Here is a 23,463-nt window from a genome sequence, read left to right on the forward strand (position 1 = left end):
CACATACTTTTTGCTATAATGCCTTTCCTCTCATTTCTTCCTCTTTCTTGGTTTATTTCTGTTATAATAGTGCAGTGCACATCCTCCTTTACAAAAATTGTTTTAGACAATGCTGATCTTAAAATGTTTAATTTCACTGTCATACTTGATTGATAGTCTGCCTAGGTAGAAGGTTGGAAATAATTTTCATTAAGAAATTTGAAGGAATTGCTCATTTACCTTCTAGCTTCTATTGAGAAATCTAAAACCGTTTGCTTTCATTGATATTTGTCATCCTTTTCTGGACGCTTGCAGCATCTTTGTCCCTGTCTAAAATTTCATAAATATAATGCCTTGTTACGTGTCTGTTTTATTCACTGTATTGGGCTCTTTCCATCTGGAAGCTCTTTTCTTTAAGTCCTGGAAATTGTAAATTTATTTCTTTGATTAATCCTTCCTTCTCCCTCCTTTGTTTTCTCTTTTTCGTGTTTCTGGAACTCCTAGTCTGTTAGACTTACGGGACTTTTTTTTTTTTTTCCTTGTGTTTCATTGATTTCTTTGGAAATCAGTGTTTTACTTTTGGAAGAGATTTTATTAACTTTATCTTCCATTCAGTGTACTGTGTTTCATTTCTGCTATCATTTTAAATTTCTTTTTTTTTTTTTTCAACGTTTTTTATTTATTTTTGGGACAGAGAGAGACAGAGCATGAACGGGGGAGGGGCAGAGAGAGAGGGAGACACAGAATCGGAAACAGGCTGCAGGCTCCGAGCCATCAGCCCAGAGCCTGACGCGGGGCTCGAACTCCCGGACCGCGAGATCGTGACCTGGCTGAAGTCGGACGCTTAACCGACTGCGCCACCCAGGCGCCCCATCATTTTAAATTTCTAAGAGTTGTTTTTGTCCTATGAATATTTCTTGTTACAGAATCCGATTTTTATTACCTGGATATTATTATCTTTCTGATGATATTAAAAATAGCTTTTTTGGAGTTTTTGTCTCTCTTCATAGTCATTTCATTGCATTTTTTATTTAATTTGCCTATTGTTACAAGATTGTCATAGAGGGGCGCCTCAATGGCTCAGTCTGTTAAGTGTTCTGCTTTGGCTCAGGTCATGATCTCACAGCTCCTGAGTTCGAGCCCTGTGTCAGGCTCTGTGCTGAAGCTCAGAGCCTGGAGCCTGCTTCAAATTTTGTGCCTCTCTCTCTCTCTCTCTCTCTCTCTCTCTGCCCCTCCCCCACTCACACTCTGTGTCTGTCTCTCAAAAAAAAACCCAAATATTAAAAAAAAAAAAAAGAAATGCTTAAAAAAGATTGTCTCAGATGTCTTGTTGCAGTTAAGGGAAGGGAACTAGAAGGCTGGTTGGAACTCTTGAGTCTGGGGTACCTGGGTGGCTCAGTTTGTTAAGCGTCCAACTCTTGATTTTGGCTTAGGTCATGACCTCATGGTTTGTGGGTTTGAGCCCCACATTGGCCTCTGTTATGACAGTGGGGTGCCTGCTTGAGATTCTCTCTCTCTTTGCCCCCTTTCCCTGCTTGCACTCTCTCCCTCTCTCTCAAAAATAAATAAACACTAAAAAAAAAGAAAAGAAACTCTGAGTCTTTAGATGCATTCTCAAAATGGGCTGTTTAATTGGAGAACCTTTAGGTCTTTTCTTTTAGGGTAGTAAGATTGCCCAGAGAAAGATTTTCTAGTCTTTCTAGGAGAGTGTAGTTGCTGGTATTTCTGGGTGCTTTGTAGGGTAGAGAGTAGTGTGTGTTCAGTATTTAGGATTTAAGAATTTATTTGTCCCCCTTATTTTCAGCATGGTTCCTCCACTTCAGAGGTACTCTGGTGTCCCTCAGCCCAGAAGCAGTCTCTGTGACTTGTGATAAGGATACCATAGTCTTTTCTTTTTTCTTTTTTCATATACATATATATATATGTTTATTTTTGGGAGAGAGAGAGAGAGCATGAGCAGGGGAGGGGCAGAGAGAGAGGGAGACACAGAATCTGAAGCAGGCTCCAGGCTCTGAGCTGTCAGCACAGAGCCTGACGAGGGGCTCGAACTCACTGCGAAATCATGACCTGAGCCGAAGTCGGATGCTTAACCGACTGAGCCACCCAGGAGCCCCGGGGATGCCATAGTCTTAAATGTCTTTATTAAAGAGTCTTCTAATCAGTCTTTACATGGTCTATTTTTATCACAATAATTAAAAAAATATGTATATATTCTCATTTTCTTCACTGTAAAGATTCACTAGTTCTGTAATGATAATAACCTTTTTTAGCTCCTTCTCTAAAATGTTATTTATGTAATCCTCACAACTATAACTCCTTTAAATTTTAACCATTTGTTAATAACATGACGACTTGTTTAGGGTCACAGAGTTTGTAAGTGTAATTTGGCTCCAGAGTTGTATTCTGAACCACTAGATTATATAGTGGCTCTTCCATCTGTTTTGTTTTGTTTTGTTTATTTATTTATTTTGCACGATAGTCTTTACTTTTAAATGATTATCAGCATACCAAGAAATAACGGGTAGCCAGTTCTTGAATTCTGTCGTCTAGTAATTTTGATTAAGAGAAACTAAAAGCAGCCCAAACAATTAGGCTAGTATTTATTGTTCTAACTCTTAGGTGGAAAAGACTATTTTAAGGCTGTCTGCTGCTTAACACAGGTTACAAATAACTATTTACTACTTTCTCATAGATAAAGCCCCTGACCCTTAAGAAAAACTTTTGGGGGAGGGGCGCCTGGGTGGCTCAGTCGGTTAAGCGTCCGACTTCGGCTCAGGTCATGATCTCGCAGTCTGTGAGTTCGAGCCCTGCGTCAGGCTCTGTGCTGACAGCTCAGAGCCTGGAGCCTGTTTCAGATTCTGTGTCTCCCTCTCTCTGACCCTCCCCCGTTCATGCTCTGTCTCTCTCTGTCTCAAAAATAAATAAACGTTAAAAAAAAAAAATTAAAAAAAAAAAAAACTTTTGGGGGAAAAAACATTAAACCCTTTTCTTTTTTAAAAACATTTTTTTTAAAACTACATCTAATAAAGAACAAGTCAGTATTGATACATGTTGCTTAAGCTAAAAGACATAGGGGACCAGACAATGTATACTCATTAAATTTCTAAGAGACATGAGGTAAAAAAATGAAGTCTTTCAGTAAGCTTTTGTGGTGTCTTTTAAAAATTGAAGTGTAATTGATACAAACATTATATTAGTTTCAATGGTTCAACAATGATTTGATATTTGTGTACATTGCAAAATGATCACCATAGTAAGTCTAGTTAATAGTTAGCATTCATCACCTTATATAGTTACAGATTTTTTTTTTTCTTGTCATGAGAACTTTTAAGATTTACTTTCTTGGGGCGCCTGGGTGGCTCAGTCGGTTGAGCTTCCAACTTCGGCTCGGGTCATGATCTCACAGTTTGTGAGTTTGAGCCCTGCATCGGGCTCTGTGCTGACAGCTCGGAGCCTGGAGCCTGCTTCAGATTCTGTGTCTCCCTCTCTCTGACCCTTCCCTGTTCATGCTCTCTCTGTCTCAAAAATAAATAAACATTAAAAAAATTAAAAAAAAAAAAGATTTACTCTCTTAGCAGCTTTCGAATACAGATAGTATTATTAGCTATAGTCACCATGTTGTACATTAGGGTAAGCTTTAAGTTCACATAAAGAAGCTAGATTTGTTATTCTCCAAAAACTGAAAGGACCTACTGTATAATATACAGAAATAATTTAATGCCTTTTCATGAGAATATAATTCAAGCTTTGCTAAAATTTCATATTCCATGAAGGCATGTAAAATTCCAATCCTTTGAATAGGCACTTCTTTCTTATTCTCCTGTCCATTTATGTGGTAATTTTCATGGATTTCTGCTTGATGTCTTAAAGTCTGAGAGGTTATCTAGGACTTCATCCCTGTTTTGCTGGAATTAGGTCTAGAGGATGGTCATCATCTCCTGGGCCGTCTCCACTGCTGCAACTACCATGGGATCCCAGAGCCACAGTGTCCTCGGCCTTGGACACTTTTCTCTCTCTGTAGGCTGTACTGTTCTGTTTCAGCTTGAGTTGGTTTTGCCTGCTTCAGCTTTCATTTCTTTTGCATGTGGACCTTGGACACTTTCTGGGCACCCACTTCTCAGCCTACAGAAGCTGCTGTAAACCCTGTGACTGACAGGTCATGGTGGTAGGGATGCGGAGTTCAGCTGGATCTTCCCTTTGGGTCAGTTGACCCAGCTGCCTAAGATACGTGCCTGTGCCAGTGCCCTGTGGGCCATCCTCTCCTATCTTTAATTTTTACAGTAGCCCTGTGAGGTTAAGCATATAGATAAAGAAATACACTAAGAGGGAGTGTGTAAATTTCTCATAGTCACTTGCTTCTATTTAGCTCACTCAAAACCTCATGTTTTTATTATTTTACCTCTACTCTGCCCTGATTGATAATAGGAACCCCCAAAACCATACCACCAAACTCTTAACACTCATACAGATAGACCAGTGATTCTTTCTGTGGCTTTGCCTTATAACCCTTACCACTTCTTGTCCCAGGGCCATTTCTGAACAGTAGAGGTTACAATTACTCCACTGAACAACCAGTTCCAAATCCTATCATCAAATCCTATATGTTCCTGTTCCAAATGGTAAGTTTTCTTGTGGACATGTTGAAACTTTTATAAATTTTAACTCTTAGATATTTTGATCTGTGGGAGAAAAAATATACTTTTGTGAACACAGTGTTAATTGGTGTTTAATAGTGTTTTGCTACTGCTTTTATATTGAGAAATCAGAAGTACGTTTATCTCGTATCTCGTAGGAAGGACCGTTGAGTTTTATTTAGTGAAACAAATAAGATACTTTACATCAGCACAGAGTCTATTGTTACTATATTTTTATGCATAGACCACATATTTAAGTGCTAAATGGGCAAACAGAATGGTAAAGTGTTTTTTTTTTTAAATTTTTAAAAAATGTTTATTTATTTTTGAGAGAGGGAGATAGATTGTGAGCAGGGGAGGGGCAGAGAGAGAGGGAGACACAGAATCTGAAGCAGGCTCCAGGCTCTGAGCTGTTATTACAGAGCCTGACGCAGTCTTGATTGAACTCACAAACTCTGAGATCATGTTCTGAACCGAAGTTGGGTGCTTGACTGACTGAGCCACCCAGGCACCCTAATGGTAAACATTTTAATAGAACATGAATTATACATAGGAAAACAACCTTAGCGACTATTGTTTCTTGACTAAATTTTAAATGATTAGAATCTGGTTATTAATATAATAACTACCATTTACTGAGTATCTTTCATAGGTCTGACATTATGCTTTACAAATGTTAATTGTATAATCTTCACAACAACCCTGGAAGATAAATGGTGGTATTGACATTTTACAGATGAGAAAACTGGGTTAGAGAAGTTAAGAAATTTGTATTAGGCCACAGAACTTGTAACTTGACAGACCTAGCTTTCAAATCGAAATATATCTGTCTCAAACCTTTTGCTTTTCTCATTATATAATCGGATTACTTGTGGTATTTGAATTTTGGCCATGTAGAAAGTCAAAGAATTTTAAGATGTTGAAGAGAGAAAAATCTAAAGGGTGTGGTTATACCTGTGCATTGTAGAGAATTGTAGAAACTGTATTTAAATATACTGAATTATCATAATTTTTTTTGTTTTTTGTTTTCAGGTAATACATGCATAATATTTCTTTTATTTTAAAAGAAATGAGTGTAACTAATATTGCATTAAGAGTTGAAACCTGGCTTTTAGCTACGTGGCATGTTAAAGTACCTCTAATGTGGTTGGAAGCTTGTATTAACTGGATCCAAGAAGAAAATGATAATGTTAATTTGAGTCAGGCACAAATGAATAAACAAGTGTTTGAGCAGTGGCTCCTTACTGACCTGAGAGATTTGGAACATCCTGTTTTACCTGACGACATTTTAGAAGTTCCAAAAGGAGAACTCAATGGATTTTTTGCTTTGCAGATTAATTCATTGGTTGATGTAAGTCAACCTGCATATTCCCAGATACAAAAGTTGAGAGGAAAGAATACAACGAATGACTTAGTTACAGCTGAAACACAAGTAACCCTAAAACCTTGGGAAGCAAAGCCTTCACGAATGTTGATGTTACAACTAACTGATGGAGTTGTACAAATGCAGGGAATGGAATATCAGTCTATTCCAGCTCTTCATAGTGATCTTGCCCCAGGTACAAAAATTTTGGTTTATGGAAACATTTCTTTCCGTCTTGGTGTTCTTTTATTGAAACCAGAAAATGTGAAGATTTTGGGAGGAGAAGTAGATGCCCTTTCAGAGGAATATGCCCAAGAAAAAGTACTTGCAAGATTAATTGGGGAACCTGATCCTGTAGTTTCAGTCATACCAAAGAATTGTAACCAGACCATCCCTGGAATTACAGATGTTCTGGATCCTGCATTAGGACCTTCTGATGAAGAACTCTTGGCAAGTCTTGATGAAAATGAGCTTGCAGCAAATAATGACACCTCCTTAGAAAGAAGATGCTTCAGCACAGGTAGTTCCTCAAATACTGTTCCCACAAGACAGTCAAGTTTTGAATCACGACATATTATTTCTCCAAAACCAAAGGAGAAACAACCAAATCAACCTATGCATTTCACTGATGGGGAATTAGATGACTTTTCATTGGAGGAGGCCTTGCTTTTAGAAGAAACTGTCCAGAAAGAACAAATGAAGACTAAAGAATTACAGCCATTGACTTTGAACAGAACCCCAGATGAAAGCATAGAGAGATTTTTACATAAACCTAATACTCCAAATAATTTTTCTTTGATTTACAAAAGTGGAAACCATAATTGGAATGAAAAAAATGTATCCGAACAAGTGACTAATGAAGACAAATTATTTAGTTGTCCATCTGTTGAAGACAAAAACAGTAGCGTTTTTTCAGTTCATAGTAATGTACCCCTACCCCATGATTTTACAAATAAAGATAAGGACTCAGAGACAGGTAATAAAGTAAAACAAACCTTCAGCAGTGCAGATGGACATTCCTTAAATAAAATATCAAAGGGAGAGCTGGTAAATTATGTACCAAAAAGGAGTTCACACATTTCTAATGAAAATGATCATCATTTACAGTCTCGTTCTTTAAGACCATCAGAGAACAACACTAATCTTTCTATTGCCATGGATTTGTATTCTCCGCCCTTTATCTATTTGTCTGTCCTAATGGCCAGCAAACCAAAGGAAGTTACAACAGTGAAGGTCAAAGCATTTATTGTAACCTTAACTGGAAATCTTTCAAGTTCTGGTGGCATTTGGAGTATAACAGCAAAGATTTCTGATGGTACTGGATATCTAGATGTAGACTTTGTGGATGAGATACTTACTAGTCTGATAGGGTTTTCAGTACCAGAAATGAAACAGTTAAAAAAGGATCCTCTTCAATACCAAAAGTTCCTGGAAGGTTTGCAGAAGTGTCAGAGAGATTTAATAGATTTGTGTTGTCTAATGACGATTTCATTTAATCCCTCCTTGTCTAAAGCAATAGTACTGGCATTACAGGATGTTGAAATGGAACACCTTGAGAACCTAAAAAAGCGGCTGAATAAATAATTTACTAAGATAGTATCAGAAAACAATTCCAAAAAAAAAAAAAAGAAATATTTAACATTAAATTTAACCTTTTATGTTTGAGACTTTGTTTTGTAAAAGAGAAAAAGGAAATTTTATAACATTTTAGTTTAATTTTAAAATGTTTAATCATGAATGTGTATTTAGGTTTCTTAAATAAATTTTTTTTATAATAACTGTTAGACGAAAGAATTTGGTGACCCATCATTATTGAGAGTTTTGTTTCTCACTTGTCATTTCACATAACGATTGCTAAAGTATTGTGTTGGTGTTTACTGATGGTGTCATATTGTTGGAAGTTGGCAATTATAAATAGATAGTTGTACTTCTAATGTGTTGAGTACCCAAAGAGATTTTTTTATATTACTATACTTAGGAAACAATGTTAATCCAGTGGATTAGAATGTCAGGCTCTCAGATACAAAAATACTTCTGCTGGTTTTTATTTTGTAAATATTTGTCTGGTATACTTAAGGCAAATATTATATTAACTAGGTACACTTGCAGAGATTATGTTGCATGGTTTAAACATCTTATTTTCAAGGATAATTTATTTCGAATTGTATATGGAAAACTTGAATATAAGATTCAGTAAATAGTTTTTTTGGGGGGGTTAAAATAAGGTGGTTGTCCATGTCTTTATGTACTATCTGAATTAGCTCAACATGTAAGCTTACCTTTAATTTTGTTGGGAGTATTGTTTTTTTTTGTTTGTTTTGTTTTGTTTTTTTAATGGAGACGGTTTACCACTTTTCTATTTTGCTGTTAAAAAGTCACATTTGAGGGGTGCCTGGGTGGCTCAGTCGATTGAGCGTCCAACTTCGGCTCAGGTCATGATCTCGCAGTTCGTGAGTTCAAGCCCCTCGTCGGGCTCTGTGCTGACGGCTCGGAGCCTGGGAGCCTGCTTCGGATTCTGTGTCTCCTTCTCTCTGCCCCTTCCTGCTCATCATGCTCTGTCTCTCTCTGTCTCTCAAAAATGAATAAACATTAAAAAAATTTTTTTAAAGTCACATTTGAAAGGTAAAGTTACTTTTATTAATCTTTTGTCTTTGCAAACTTAAAACATTCTCAGTTTTTTTCTTTTAAATGTTTTTTCTGAGAGAGAGAGAGAGCATGAGCTGGTCAGGGGCACAGACAGAGGATCAGAAGCAGGCTCCATGTTGACAATAGAGCCTGATATGGGGTTAGAACTCATGAACCACAAGGTCATGACCTGGCCAAAGTCAGATTCTTAATCAACTGAGCCACCCAGGTGCCCCAGTTTTTGTTTTGTTTTGTTTTGTTTTGTTTTGTTTTGTTTTGTTTTAAATAAGATCTACACCCAGTGTAGGGCTTGGGCTCCCTACCTTGAGATCAAGAATTGCATGCTTTACCAACTGAGCCAAATAAGTGCCCCTAAAGTGTCTTGAGTTTTAAAACCTTAATCAAATACTTAAGTAAGAGAAAACATGGTTTTGTTTTAATTAAAATAACATAATAGGAAAATATCTAGAAGTTAAGGTAAATACTTATATGTAAATATGGTATAGATGTAATAAAAAATATTTTAAAAATCTTTGCTATTATATTTGAAGGATGATAATCAGAGTTCAAGGTACAACACAGATTTTACTGATATGTGCTCTAATAGTAACCTCTTCTGTATACTTGCATAGCCTTTTTACTAGAAGAGATCTAAATGAGATGGCATTATCCTACACTATCTTTCTTCTAAATGTTCTGTGGTACTCTTATCTCTGACTAGTGCTTGAAAGCTGGGATTAGACCTTATTTCCTTTTCATATTCAGTCCCTGAAGACTGGGTACAGTACTTTACCATATTAGTCCATCCTTCTGTATTGGTGCTGTGATTCTGGCTCTGGTCTTCTCTGGCTTTGATATTCCAGTAGATTTACTAATTGATTTGTGCCTTATTTTGTCCTCATACCTTTTCCCATAAGTCTGCCTGAATGACCTTTCTAGAATAAATTTACCGTTTTTTTCTTTGTTAACCTTCTTATAGGGTGAGGTATAAACTCTTCATCTAGTATGTAAGGTCTTCTGTGATCTGGCCCTTGCCTTCTTTTTAGTCTTCCTCCATTATTCTCCACCTACCTAGTCTGCCCCTAAATTTTAGTCATATCAATTTGTAATTCCCCAAACATGTGGGGGAATATACTTCATGTTTTCATACTCAAGCTCATAGTGATCTCCCTTCTCAAACTGTTTCATACGATTTCCAACTTAACTTAAGCTTTAGGTGTCCATTGAAGTGTTAAATTGCCCTGCCTACTTTCATGCCATCCTGTACATTGTACAGACTAATATTATGTATGTTTTACTGTACTTATTGCTTCTCTCTTATTCTGTTAAATTCTGGATAAAATTCAGTATAGAATTAGGAATTTAAAAAATAAAAACAAAGCTAAAATTAAGAATTTAGTGAGCGAGTTTAACACCAGATGAAATATAGCTGAAGGAATTGTGAATTAAGTTTGGACAGAAGAAAAAAAATTCAGAATAATGTATAGAGAGTCCAAAGGATGGGAGAGAACCAGAAAAGAATATAACACAGAGATGGGCCAACATTAATGTAATTGCAGTTCCAGAAAGACAAGAAACAATATTTGAAGTTAATTCTTAAGAAACCTTTAAATTTTATGAAAATCATCAAGCTGTAGTGTTGCGACTGTCGCAACAAACACCGAGATCAGGGTCCTGAGGGTAGGGGAATGTAAGAAAAAAAAAGAGAAGAGAAGCCAGTTTGGGAATAGGAGGGTCCCCTGGGCTGATGGCCCAAGTGACGGCTTTATTGTTGCTGTACACAATCTTTTATAAGACTCTTATGGATCAGGTCATTCTAAGAACAGGTTTCACATGATCGCTGCCAGCCAAACCATTTAGTTCTGTGTACCTTGTGAACTTTTTAAATGGGTCACAACAAGACCTTGTTGATAGATTGCTAGCAAAACACAGTTCCCATGTTTGTTTCTATTTGACCTGGGGTAGAAAAGGGGGGTAACATTACTGCCAACACCCACAGACCACAGGCTTCAGGAATTAACTTTCTCAGCCTTGACAAGGCTTTTGTATGCCTTTGCAAATGGGGGAATGGGAGGGGGAACCACCGGGTTGGCTGAGTCAACAGGGAGCTGTTGCTCCACCCGGTCTCAGCCTGGCACCGGGGTCCGGCTTCCTACACTGTAGGTTCTGGAAGTGCCACAAGCCTCAAGCAAGATACATTCAGAGAAAGTCATAATTATGTAAATATTACCATTTTTTATTTTATTTTATTTTTGGGACAGAGAGAGACAGAGCATGAACGGGGGAGGGGCAGAGAGAGAGGGAGACACAGAATCGGAAACAGGCTCCAGGCTCTGAGCCATCAGCCCAGAGCCCGACGCGGGGCTCGAACTCACGGACCGCGAGATCGTGACGTGGCTGAAGTCGGACGCTTAACCGACTGCGCCACCCAGGCGCCCCAAAATATTACCATTTTTAAGAACTAGGGAAAAGTCTAGAGCAGTGGAAGAAATGAGGCATGTTCCAAAGGAGCAAATACATGATAACAGACCGTAAAACCAGTGGCAATCAGAAGACAATGGAATGGCATCTTCAAAGTGATGGAATTAAAATAACTGCAAATCTAGATTTCTATACCAAGCAAGAATGTTAATAATAAGAGTGTGAAAGGTAAAATTAATATTCCTACTCTCCGCGCTGAGCATGGAGCCCGCTTGAGATTCTCTCTCTTTCTCTCTCTCTCTCTCTCTCTCTCTCTCTCTCTCTCTCTCTCTCTGTCTCTGTCTGTCTCCCTCCCCCCCATCTCCTGCTTGCATGCATGCTCTTTTTCTCTAAAATTAAAAAAATAACATATCATACAAAAAGTGAGAAATTTTTCCTAACCACAAAAATGATGTCATTAAGTAGAAGGAAAATGATGCCAGATAGAAGATTGGAGATGAAAAAAGGAATGAGGAATAACAGAAAGGGTAAATATGGGGGTTTAAGTTAGTGATTTTAAAACAGGGGCGCCTGGGTGGCTCAGGTGTTGATCCATGCAGAGCATGGAGCTTAAAATTCGTTTTCCCTCTGCCCCTCCCCAACTTTCATGCATTCTCTTTTTCTCTTAAAAAAAATTATATATATATATATATATATATATAGTGATATTAAACCTAAAGTAGTATCTTTAGCATTAAAAAGAAAATAGGACTAAAGTACATGAAAACAATGTTATGTAAATTGAGAGGAGGATAAATGGAAAAGTTTTAAAGTCATTATGTCTGAGGAAAGGTTTAAGCCATCATTTTATATTAGACTTGAATATTCAGAGTTGCATGTTGTAATATTTAGGGTAACCACATTAAAAGATTTGTAAAGGTATATTACTATATACTAGTGGGATAAAATAGAACAACGGGAAAAAAAAGTACTCAACCTAAAAAGAAAGCAAGACTGAAAACCCGGGAAAAGTGACAAGGAAAACAATTGTTAAGGTGGTATGTTTAAATCCCAATATATCAGAAATTGCAGTAAGTGTAAATGGAGTAAAGTCCTCCAGTTACAGACATTTTCAGATAATGATACAACCCAGTTATACACAAAAGAGACCCAAAGTGTCTACAGAAAGGTGAAAAGTGAAAGGATGTAGACATATAAACACTAAATGGAAGCTGCTGTGGCTATATTAATATCAAAATTTCAGGCAAAAAACTCAGAGAAACAGTTGATCATGCGAGGACTAATTCGCCACAATGGTTTAGCAATTTTAAATTTATAGAATTCTATAGCTTCTAAATTTATCACAAGAAATAAGAGAAATACACAGTCATAGATTACACAGTCATAGAAAAAAGGTTGGCATGGTTATAGAAAATACAGGAGCCCTAACCACCATGTGTAGGCTACTGTATTTGACAAATGTATAATACATGTTTTTTTCATCTACATGTGGGACATTTACAAAAGTTGATCACCTGCTTAACAGAAGGGAAGTCTAAAGAATCAAAAAATTATCAATCTTAGTACATTCTCTGACCATAAATAAAATAAGGAGGAGACACCTGGCTGACTCAGTCAGTGAAACATGCAACTACTGATCTCAGGGTCGTGAGCCTCATGTGGTCATAAGGATTACTTAAAAAAGGAAAATGAGCTAGGGGGAAAAAGGCTGGAAAATACCATATTTAGAAACTACAAAACATACTCCAAAATCATCTTGAGTTAAGGAAAAAATCACAGAAGTTAGAAAAATTTTTACTATAAAAATAAAACATCAAAATTCATGATGTATAGATGAAGCTGTGCTTAGAGGGGACTATTTATTACAAGGGAATAAAAGCTAAAAGTCAATGAATGGCTTCAAGTTATTAAAAACTAAAGCACAAAGAGGGAAGAAGGAGCTTAATTTATTGGAATAGAAAGTGAACATATTAGAATTAACAAAGTTGAGTCATGTTGAGAAGACATCCACAGCAAGACAAATGAGAAAAGTGTGAAGGAACAAATATCAGAAATGAAATGGAGGGGTGCTGGCTGACTCAGAAGAACATGCGACTCTTGATCTTGGGGTTGTGTTGAGTATAGAGATTACTTAAATAAAACTTAAAAAAAAATGAAATGGAGACATCACTCACTGCTTCTGCATTCATTAAAAATCTTTCAAGAAGGTATGAATAAATGCATGTTGTTGCATTTAAAATTTTAGATGAAGTGGTCAAGTACCTGAAAAAATACAGATAAGAAAATCTAGGGGGTGCCTGGCTGGTTCAGTCAGAAGAGCATGTGACTTGATCTCAGGGTTGTGAGTTCAAATCCCACTCTGTGTATGGAGATTTCTTTCTTTCTTCCTTTTTTTAAAAAAAAAATTTTTAAAACAAGTTTTATGTATTTATTTTGAGAGAGAACACGTGAGCAGGAGAGGGAGAGAGAGAATGCCAGGCAGGCTCTGCACCATCAGCGCAGAGTCCAATGTGGGGCTCAAACTCACGAACCGTGAGATCATGACCTGCACCAAAACCAGGAGTCGGACAGTTAACTGAGCCACCCAGGTGCCCCTGTGTGTAGACATTTCTAAAAAAATAAAAATCTGAATAGCTCTGTATTTGTTAAAATAGTTGAATCTATTTGATGAACAGAACTAATAGTCTTTTCAACAAATGATGTTGAGACAACTGCATAGCCTTATGCCAGGGAATGAAGTTGAATCTCTCCCTCACACTATCCCAAAATTAACTCAAAATGCATCAGATACCTAAATTTAAATGCTATAACTATAAAACTCTTTGGTAGAAAACATAGTTGTCTCTGTGACCTTGCATGAGGCAGTCATTTCTTACATATGTGAAGCACAAGCAACCAAATGAAAAATAGATAAATTGGACTTCATCAAAATTAAAGAACACTGTGCTTTAAAAGACACTCAAGAAAGTCAAAAGACAACTCCTAGAATGTGAGAATGAAAGAATGGAGCAATGGGAGCAAATCACATATTTGTAAGAGACTAATATCTAGAATATATGAACAATTCTGCAACTCAACAGTAAAAAGACAACTCGGTAAAAATGGGCAAAGTATATGAATAGATATCTTTCCAAAGAAGATAATAAATTGCCAATAAATACGTGAGATGATGCTCAACATCATTAGTCATTAGGGAGATCTAAATGAAACCACAATGAGACACTATTTCATACCTACTAGGATAGCTATAATTGAAAAGACAGGCAACAATTGAAAAGACAGGCAATGGCAGTTGTTGGCAAGGATGTGGGGAAACTGGAACCCTCCTATGTTGCTGATGGGCTATAAAATGGTACAGTCACTTTGTAAAACAGTCTGGCAGTTCTTCAGAAAGTTAAACATAGTTGCCATATGACTTAGCAATCTTCCATTCTTACCCAAGAAAATTGAAAGCATATCCTCACACAAAAACTTGCATGTCAGTGTTCATAACAGCATTAGTAATAACCCCCAAATTGAAACAAGCCATATGTATATCAACTGATGAATGGATAAACAAAATGTACATATGTATGATGGAATGGTATTCATCCATCCAACAACATGGATGAATCTTGAAAAACATTATTCTAAGTAGAAGCAATGTAAAAGACTTCGTAGAGTATGGTCCCACTTATATGAAATAATTCATAATAGTTCACTCCAGCAGGAGGGAGGATGATTGGTGAGTGACTGCTAATGGATGTGGAGTTTCTTTTTGGGATGATTTAACTGCTCTGGACTTAGTGGTGATGATTGCACAATTTAATGAATACACTAAGTGCCACTCAATTTTATACTTTAAAAGGGTGAGTTTTATGGTATGTAAATATATACCTAAATAAAAAAGTAATCAAATCTGTTACTTAAAATCTTCCCACCAATTCCAGGCCTTGATGGCATCCCCACTGAATTCTTTCAAATATTATATCAAGTCTACATAAATTATAGGGATTAGACAATGAGAGAACATTTCCGAACTCTTTTTACCAAGCTGACATAACTTTGAACATACGTAGGAGATTAAAAGAAAGAATTACAGGCAACTCTCATGAATATAATTCCAAAATACAAGTTCAACCTAAGTACAATATTAGCAAATTAAATATTAAAATATGAAAAAGAGAATACATGACAAAGTGGGTTTCTTTTTTTTCAGGAATGCAGAGATAATTTAACCAATGTACTTCACATTGAAAAAAACTATAAGGTCATTTCAATAGGTGCAGAAAAAGCATTTGATATTCATATTAAAAACTCACCAAACTAGGAAGAGGGAACCTTCTTTTTTTAATGTTTGTTTATTTTGAGAGTTAGCATGAGTGGGGGAGGGGCAGAGGGCAAGACAGGGAGAGAGAATCCCAAGCAGGTTCCACCTGTCTGCCCAGAGCCCAACCTGGGGCTTGATCTTAAGAACAGTGAGATCATGACCTGAGCTGAAATTGAGTAAGACACTTAACCAACTGAGCCACCCAGGTGTCCCAAGAGGAAACTTTCTTATTTTGATAAAAAATATTGAGGCACCTGGGTGGCTCAGTTGCTTAAACTTCTGACTCTTGATTTTGGCTCAAGTCATGATCTTATGGTTTGTGACACGAAGCCCTGCCTCAGGCTCCGTGCTGACAAGTGGAGCCTGCTTGGGATTCTCTCCCTCTCTCTCTGCCCCTCTCCTGCTCACGTGCACATGCTTGCTCTCTCAAAATAAATAAACATAAAAAAAAAGATCTCTGTAAAATCTACAGCAGACATCATACTTGAGATTGGGAATAAGATGAGGATGTCTGTTATTCAACATTGTTCTGAAGGTCCTAGTCATAGTAATAAGGCAAGAAAAAACAAAAACAAAAAACGTGTCGGAGAGGAAGAAATAAGCCTCATTATTTGTAAATGACAGAGTGTGTATGTAGAAAATCCAAAATCTATAAACTATTAGAAGTAGTAAGTGTACTTGGCAAGGTTCCTATTACATATAGAACAATATTAAAAAAATGTTTTTAAAAAGTTCTATTTTCATATGCCAACATAAAAAAGAAACGAGAAATTGTTATTTATAGCAGCATAAAAAAATCTGAATCTTTGGAATAGATATAGGGAGAGCTATGCAAGACTTGTCCACTAAAAACTACAAAATACTGAAAAACGCTAAAGAAGATCAAAGCAAATTCAGTTATTAACTGAATACTCAATTGGAGTACTTAATATTTTAAAGATATCCACTCTCTTCAAATTGATCTATGGATTCAATGCAATATCATCCTCAGCAGGATTATTTTAGTGTGCATCAAGCTGATTCTAAAATTTATATGGGAATGCAAATTCAAGTCATATTACCTCCAAATAGTTGAGCAACACTTCCCATAAACAGTTATAATAAATGAATATAATCAGAGTAGCACCATCAAATTCAGGAAATATTATGTTACTACCATCTAACTCTTAGACTTCATTCCAGTTTTTCCAGATGTTTCAATAATTTTTTTTTTTTTTTATAGCAAATGGATCCATCCCTATTTAAGCCCAGAGACAAGCCCTGGCTAGCACCTTGATTGCAGTCTTGCCACCCCAAGTATGGAACCCCCTAATCTGCGCCTGACTCTTCACCCGCAGAAATTGTGGCATAATAAATGTGTGCTGTTTTAAGCTACTAAGTTTGGATTAATTTGTTACACAATAGAAAATTAATACTCATCCCTTTCCAATTGCTTTTAGTTGGGTTATTTCTTTTTAAGTGTATGTATGTATGTATGTATGTATGTATCTCCTACACCCAACGTCTGGTTCAAACTCATAACCCTGAGATCAAGAGTTGCATGCCCTTCCAACGGAGCCAGCTGGGCACTCTGATTTTAGTTGGGTTGTTACCTCCTGTCTTGATCCCTCTAGCCCTAGGGGTTAGCAGCTTCCTGCTTTCTTTGCTCATCTCTGCATTGTCTCATGATTCCCTCAGGCTTGTCAGTATTTTCAACTCCTTTGTAACTAGTTCTCCATATTAATTATATTAATACATGTGGTTAAGAATTGCTATTCTCGGGGCGCCTGGTTGGCTCAGTTAAGCGTCCGACTTCGGCTCGGGTCATGATCTCGCGGTCCGTGAGTTCGAGCCCCGCGTCGGGCTCTGTGCTGACCGCTCAGAGCCTGGACCTTGTTTCAGATTCTGTGTCTCCCTCTCTCTTTGACCCTCCCCCGTTCATGCTCTGTCTCTCTCTGTCTCAAAAATAAATTAAAAAAAAAAAAGTTAAAAAATTTAAAAAAAGAATTGCTATTCTCTTACCACATTAAAAAAATTTTAAAGCGGGAGGGGAGGGAAGAATAGCTATTATCTATATATCTATAGCAGTGGTTTGCTAATAGGCAATATTCTTTAAGTATTACCTCCAGAACATAGCTCCAATATATTTACTCTTCCCCATCACATTGGAATTTTTATTTTTAAGTTTATTATTTTGAGAGAGAGAGAGAGTGAGCATGAGCAGGGGAGAGGCAAAGAGAAAGGGAAAGAGAGGATCCCAAGCAGACTCCCTGCTGTCAGCATGGAGCCTGAAGCAAGGCTCAAAACCACAAACTGAGATCATGATCTGAGACAAAATCCAGAGTTGGGTGCTTAACCAACTGAGCCACCCAGGTGCCTCCATGTTGGGATCATTCTAACCATAAGCCACCTTTATCTCTTGATTAAGGATGCTCAGGTAATAGGTTTTCTAACAGATTTTCTCTTTCCCTTGCCCTTTGTGCCTCTTGATAGTAGCATGGAAGTAGTTGGAGAGATAGATACAGAATTTTAAATATTCTGTGTTGGATATGCTTCATTTAATGCAGAGTTACTGGTATAGACCTATCTTTCTATGATAGGTTAAAATACTTTTTGACTTTGTTGCTGAACAGTGCATTTCAATTATCTAGTGAGTATGAACTATAATATCAATTGATTTCCAAGATCAATTGTAGCTCAGAGAAGAAATTAAAGTAGGATACAGCCTGAAATGTATCCTAAAGAGGTAAAAGAATGAGTAAGGACAACCTGTGATTCTATTCTCCAGTGTTGATTACCTTAAGTCATTTTCAGTTAGCTCTTTCTAAGGCTTATTTAGTTATATGTTTGTTGTGGATCTGAATCTTTATAAACTCAGAGATATGAGAAACTTTACATTTATTACCTTCTGTGAAAAGATACTTTAAAAAAAAGTAAATTCATGGGTACCTGAATGGCTCAGTTGGTTTAGCCTCTGACTTTGGCTCAGGTCGTGATCTCGCAGTTCGTGGGTTCGAGCCCCCTGTCGGGCTCTGTGCTGACAGCTTGGAGCCTAGAGCCTGCTTTGGATTCTGTGTCTCCCTCTCTCTCTGCCCCTCCCCTGCTTGTGCTCTGTCTCTCTCTCGCTCTCTCAAAAATAAATACACATTAAAGAAAAATTTTAAAATAAAAAATAAAAAAGTAAATTCAGGCTCTCAGGTATAAAATTGAACAAACTTTATAGATGTTATTTAACTTAAGCAACGAAGAAACAGGCAGATGTTATAACTGGTTGAGAGGAAATACTTAAAAAAACCCACAAATGTTTATGTAGTAAAGGAATGTTGAAATTAATGTATAAATGGAGGCAAAACTCGTCTTTGCACAGTGGCGGGATGGGTGAATGCATCTGTCAGATAGGGCAGAATTCGCATGTCTGTAGACAAGAATTATTTTGCACTATCAGTTATCTACAATTTACAGACTTGTAAAACAGCTCCCATATGATCATTATAACCAGGAGGTATGTTCTCTAGACAAGACAATTTTCTGTTGCAGCACACATTTTCTCCTATATTTTTAATTTGACTGGACTGATAGAAAACTCAACCACAGATAATAGTTTGCTTTCCATTCCTTAAATTCATGTGACATTCCCAGAGGGCTTTGGAAAGAGTTGAATGCTTGGTGAGGCCCCACTGATCCCTCACACTGTTTACCTGCTGATATATTTATGGCATTAGCCCCAAATGATTCTTTTTGTGCTATGCGAGGTACATCCAGGTTTGCCAAGGATAGAAGCTCTAGAAATAGCCTAGGGAGTATAAATGGTGCAGGAAGATGAAGAATAATGTAGTGTTTTTTTGTTCTCACTGGAATTTTCAAAGACTTGCTTCTTTTCAGCTTTCCCATAAATTGGCCGTAAGGCTGTTTGACTCTCTTTACTCTGGTTTCTTTAGGTGTTTGATCCCTGACTGCAGTGTCAAGCCTAAGTTTCCTGGGTGCATCCGGCAGCCATTCCTTTTGAGTCTTGTCACCTCTTGGGGCACTGGCAGGAAGGGGGACATGGGTCTCATTCTGTGGGGTCCCATACCCCACCGTTTGCTTGGGGGAATTCTCCTCTTCCCCTTTCCGGTTTCTTATTTTTCTCCTCTACCTCCCTCTAGCCTAATTCCTTGAATGATTTCAGGTACACTCTTCACAAAAACTAGGAAGGGAAGCTGAAGCAAGGGAAAGCTTTCCTGGGTACTTAGGGGATTTAAAAGGGGAAAAATCCAGAGAACAAAAAATGCTTATGTCATTTATTTTTTGTTCTTTTACACTGTAAACAAAGTAATGTTTCATTAGATGTTCTTGCTACTGTATTTCCTCATTCATTCTCTCAAACATTTAACATTTATTCAGGATTTCTGGAATTATAACAAATTCTTCATCTCCAGGATCTTATAGTCAGGGAGATAGTCAAAGGAGTAATCAAAATGACAGCACAATATTTTAAAATAAACAGAGCAAGATCATCGTAAGGAAATTTAGCTCTTTAAGAGTTAAAAAGTGTAATTACAACATTACAAAGTCAGTTTGTATCACAGAATCTCTGCTCTCTTGGTAGGTTATAAATAAGTTCAAACCTGATTCTGAAGACCAATTTGTCATTTAAGTGACAACCCAAATTCTAGTTTTGTATTAATATAATTTCGGACAAAACTCCTACTTGTTGCAGGTATGAATCTTAGTTCACACACTTGAAGGTGTGAGAAATGTTACTTTTTTTGTGTGTTCTTAAAATCAAATTAAATTTGACTATGAACCTAGCAAAGTCACCTAAATGGGTGTGTGACCTGTGTCGTCTTGGCTGCATACCCAGCAGGGCTCCCTTCACTTGGTTCAATGCTCTATGTTGCTGTCTTGAAATTCTTGATAATTTTATCTTTGTTTGGACTTGTGTTTGTAACTGAAGTCCAATAGGACTGCAGAGTATGCACTTGAACACAGGGAAAAGGCACCATATGTGTATCTGATGCTGTTTCTTCCTACCCTGCTGGCATGTAGCATTTGAGGTTCCCTGTGATTTCAGAATTCCATTGGACACACAATGCATGAGTCAGCAAGTCTCAAAGGAGTACAAAGTTAGAGTGTTAAGTCTATCACTGAGTAAGAGGTAAGGTGGAGCCATGCTTTCTTTTTGAACCAGAACTTCCTTTGCAGAAAGAAGGCAATGACCTATTAAACAACCAAGGAATGCTATCATATTCTTTCTTACTTGTGTTACTTCCCTGTGTTAGCCAACCACTTACCCTGAAAATGGTGACACAGACGGAGAGGCAATGATAGTGCAACCCATAGATCTTTTTTCCATCCTTTCTTCCTTATTCATCAGTAAGCTAAAGGTAGAGTATTAATAGAATGTGTGCATATTAAGTGAAATAAAAACAGTTGGCTTTTGCACAGTGTTTTCACTGTTCTGGTAAGAATAAGATACATAAACATGTATGAGCTACAGAATAAGAATTAGGTAATTTTGGTGATTCCACATAAAGCTACATGTTCTTATATTTGCATTTAAAACCGTCATTGCACAATATAAAGGTGAATGGTAAAATCCATGCTAATAGTTTAAATTTTTTCTTTGCTTGCAATGACATTAAGTGGCTCAGGTGGTTGAGTGTTCGACTCTTGATTTCAGCTCAGGTCACGATCTTGAGGTTTGTGAGATCGAGCCATGACTTGGGCTCTGTGCTGACAGCACAGAGCCTGCTTGAGATTCTCTCTCTCTCTCTCTCTCTCTCTCTCTCTCTCTCTTTCTTGGCCTCTTCCCTGCTTGTGCACACTTTCTCTTTCTCAAATAAATAAATAAACTTAAAAAGAAGGACAAGTAAAAAATACCATGGCAAGTTTAGAGATAGGAAACAGCTTTGTATTTTAGTACCTTTAACAGTATTTAAAAGCATTTAAGTAGTGCTTAGTAACTTTAACAGTATTTAAAAGTGAACAGCACTTTTTCTCCTGCATTTTCATTTCTTACTAAGCCCCAGTGAAAGGTCCTGAGAAGTCTTACTTTGAGCAGACTAGTTGGACATCTGGTCAACTAGTACACTCTATTGTCCCGACCTGGAAGTAGGTAGGCTTTGAAGATTTTGTGCCATACATAGATGAATAATATGTACATACAAGAATCTTTGCCTAAGTGTAAGCTCCTTGCTGGATGCCAGGCACTGTGCTAAAATGCTTTACAAAGATTATTATGTTAAAAGCTTTTCAGAACATTACCAAATCTTTTATCAAGGTAGCACATAAATATATTTAACAAAATTGCATGGTATGGAACGACCCATAATGAAAAGTAGCAGTCCTCTTTCCATTCTTTTCCAACCCTGCTCCCTTCTACTCCCTAACTCCTAACTCCTACACTTTGTTTTTAGTGTATCTGTTGATTTTTCCCTACTGTCTAATTAATTTGAGAATTTCCATTATTTAGATACCTGTCTATGAAGTTCCAGCCCTGATAAAGTTTTTTAGCTTATTTGATTTCCCCATCTCTCTTGCTCTCCCTATGCTCTGGGTAATTATATCACTCTTTTTAGTTTCTCTATTTGTCATAGGAGGAGAGGAAAAACTTCTCCCCTCCTAGGTTATGTGGTTGGGCCGCAGAATTAAACTGATGTAAGACAGATAAACAGGAGAAAAGCATACAAATTTTGTATAAAATTTTTAGGTTGCACACAGGAGTCTTCAAAAGGAAGACTTTTAAAACAAAGATTAATGAATTGTGAGGAGGTGACAAGACAGGGACTTGGGCTAGGGGCTAGTAAATTGTGGAACAGTGACTAGGAAATATATGGGAGAAAGTAATGGAAAGTAAGGGTTATTTTAGTAGGTTTGTTTGTGCAGGTCCATTTTGGAGTTGACTGTCATGGTGTTAACAAAGTGCTCTTCCTGGTACAGGGAGGGCACCTTTCTTGTGGGAAATTTCAAGACTTGCTTTTAGGTAGAAAAGGGGAGTTAGGGAATCTTTCCTGCATCTCCTGTTGCTCAAATGCTTTCAGGTCAAAATAATATGCCAAAGTGGCATATTTTGGGGTGACATGTTCTGAATCCCTTTATTATCCTTAAAACGTGAAACAGTGGGGTGCTTGGGTGGCTCAGTTGGTTAAGCGTTGGACTCTTGCTTTTGGCTCAGGTCATGATCTCACAGTTTCGTGAATTTGAGCCCCCATGTCAGGCTCTGTGCTGGCAGTGCAGAGCCTGCTTGGGGTTCTCTCTCCCTCTCTCCCTGCCCTTTCCCCACTTGTACTGTCTCTGTCTCTCTCAAATAAATAAATAAATTAAAAAAAAAAGAAATGATGAACTTACTCCTTGATTTCTTCTATAAACTATAATTTTTTTTTAATGTTTATTCATTTTTGAGAGAGAGAGAGAGAGAGAGAGAATGAGTTGGGGAGGGGCAGAGAGAGAGGGAGACACAGAATCCAAAGCAGGCCCCAGGCTCTGAGCTGTCAACACAGAGCCCAATGCGGCGCTCCAACCACAAGCCTCAGATCAGTTGGACGTTCAACCGACTGAGCCACCCAGGCGCCCCTCTTCTTTCAACTATAGATCATTTCTTCTAACTGCCCATTACGCAGGAGGATCATTAGTAGTCATAACTTTCCCTTCCATTCATATCTCCCCATTGCACCTCTCAGCTTTGGGCAGTTATACTTTTACTTAACATTATCATACCATTACCATTTGCATTCTGTTAATCAGATTTATGACATCTGTTTTTTTCTATAAGCTTACTATAAAACTTGAAAATGAGCAGTGATCACATTGTTACAACTATTTAAGTATTGTCATTGCATGAGTATATGTAGTATATTGGGATTGTCAATCTTTTTATAGAGTGTGTGTGTGTGTGTGTGTGTGTGTGTGTGTGTGTTTAGGAGAGTTTTAATTGTCTTTCCACTTTTAGGGAAGTTTTCCACCTTTATTTCATTATTAACTTCTTCCAACTTATTAGGGACACTGTCTAATCTTTTGAATCTCCCCCTTTCCTAGATACCTCTTTTTTTTTTAATAATAAACATTTTAGATTTACAGAAGAATTGAGAAGATAGTACAGAGTTCTTAAACATCTTACACTCAGTGTCCCCTATTATTAACCTCTTACATTATTAGTATGATAAATTTGTTAC

At 37.2% G+C, this 23,463-nt stretch overlaps 1 protein-coding gene across 2 annotated transcripts in view; it reads left to right on the forward strand.

Moving 5' to 3' along the window:
• Window positions 1-16,705, forward strand: part of RMI1 (RecQ mediated genome instability 1) — a 29,575-nt gene extending 12,870 nt beyond the window's left edge. The window contains exons 3-4 of one of the 2 annotated variants that reach the window (XR_006294910.1): window positions 4,507-4,598; window positions 16,554-16,705. Coding sequence is in view for 1 of the 2 variants with exons in the window: in XM_043565364.1 (XP_043421299.1) it covers window positions 5,653-7,560 (1,908 nt within the window). In the remaining variant the exon portion in view is untranslated. Of the gene's footprint in view, window positions 1-4,506; window positions 4,599-5,645; window positions 8,262-16,553 lie in introns of those variants that run through there. The other variant, XM_043565364.1, reaches the window with a different exon arrangement.
• Window positions 16,706-23,463: the final 6,758 nt, after the last annotated feature.

This window comes from Prionailurus bengalensis, chromosome D4 (assembly GCF_016509475.1).
Source record: "Prionailurus bengalensis isolate Pbe53 chromosome D4, Fcat_Pben_1.1_paternal_pri, whole genome shotgun sequence".
Taxonomy (NCBI): Eukaryota; Metazoa; Chordata; class Mammalia; order Carnivora; family Felidae; genus Prionailurus; species Prionailurus bengalensis.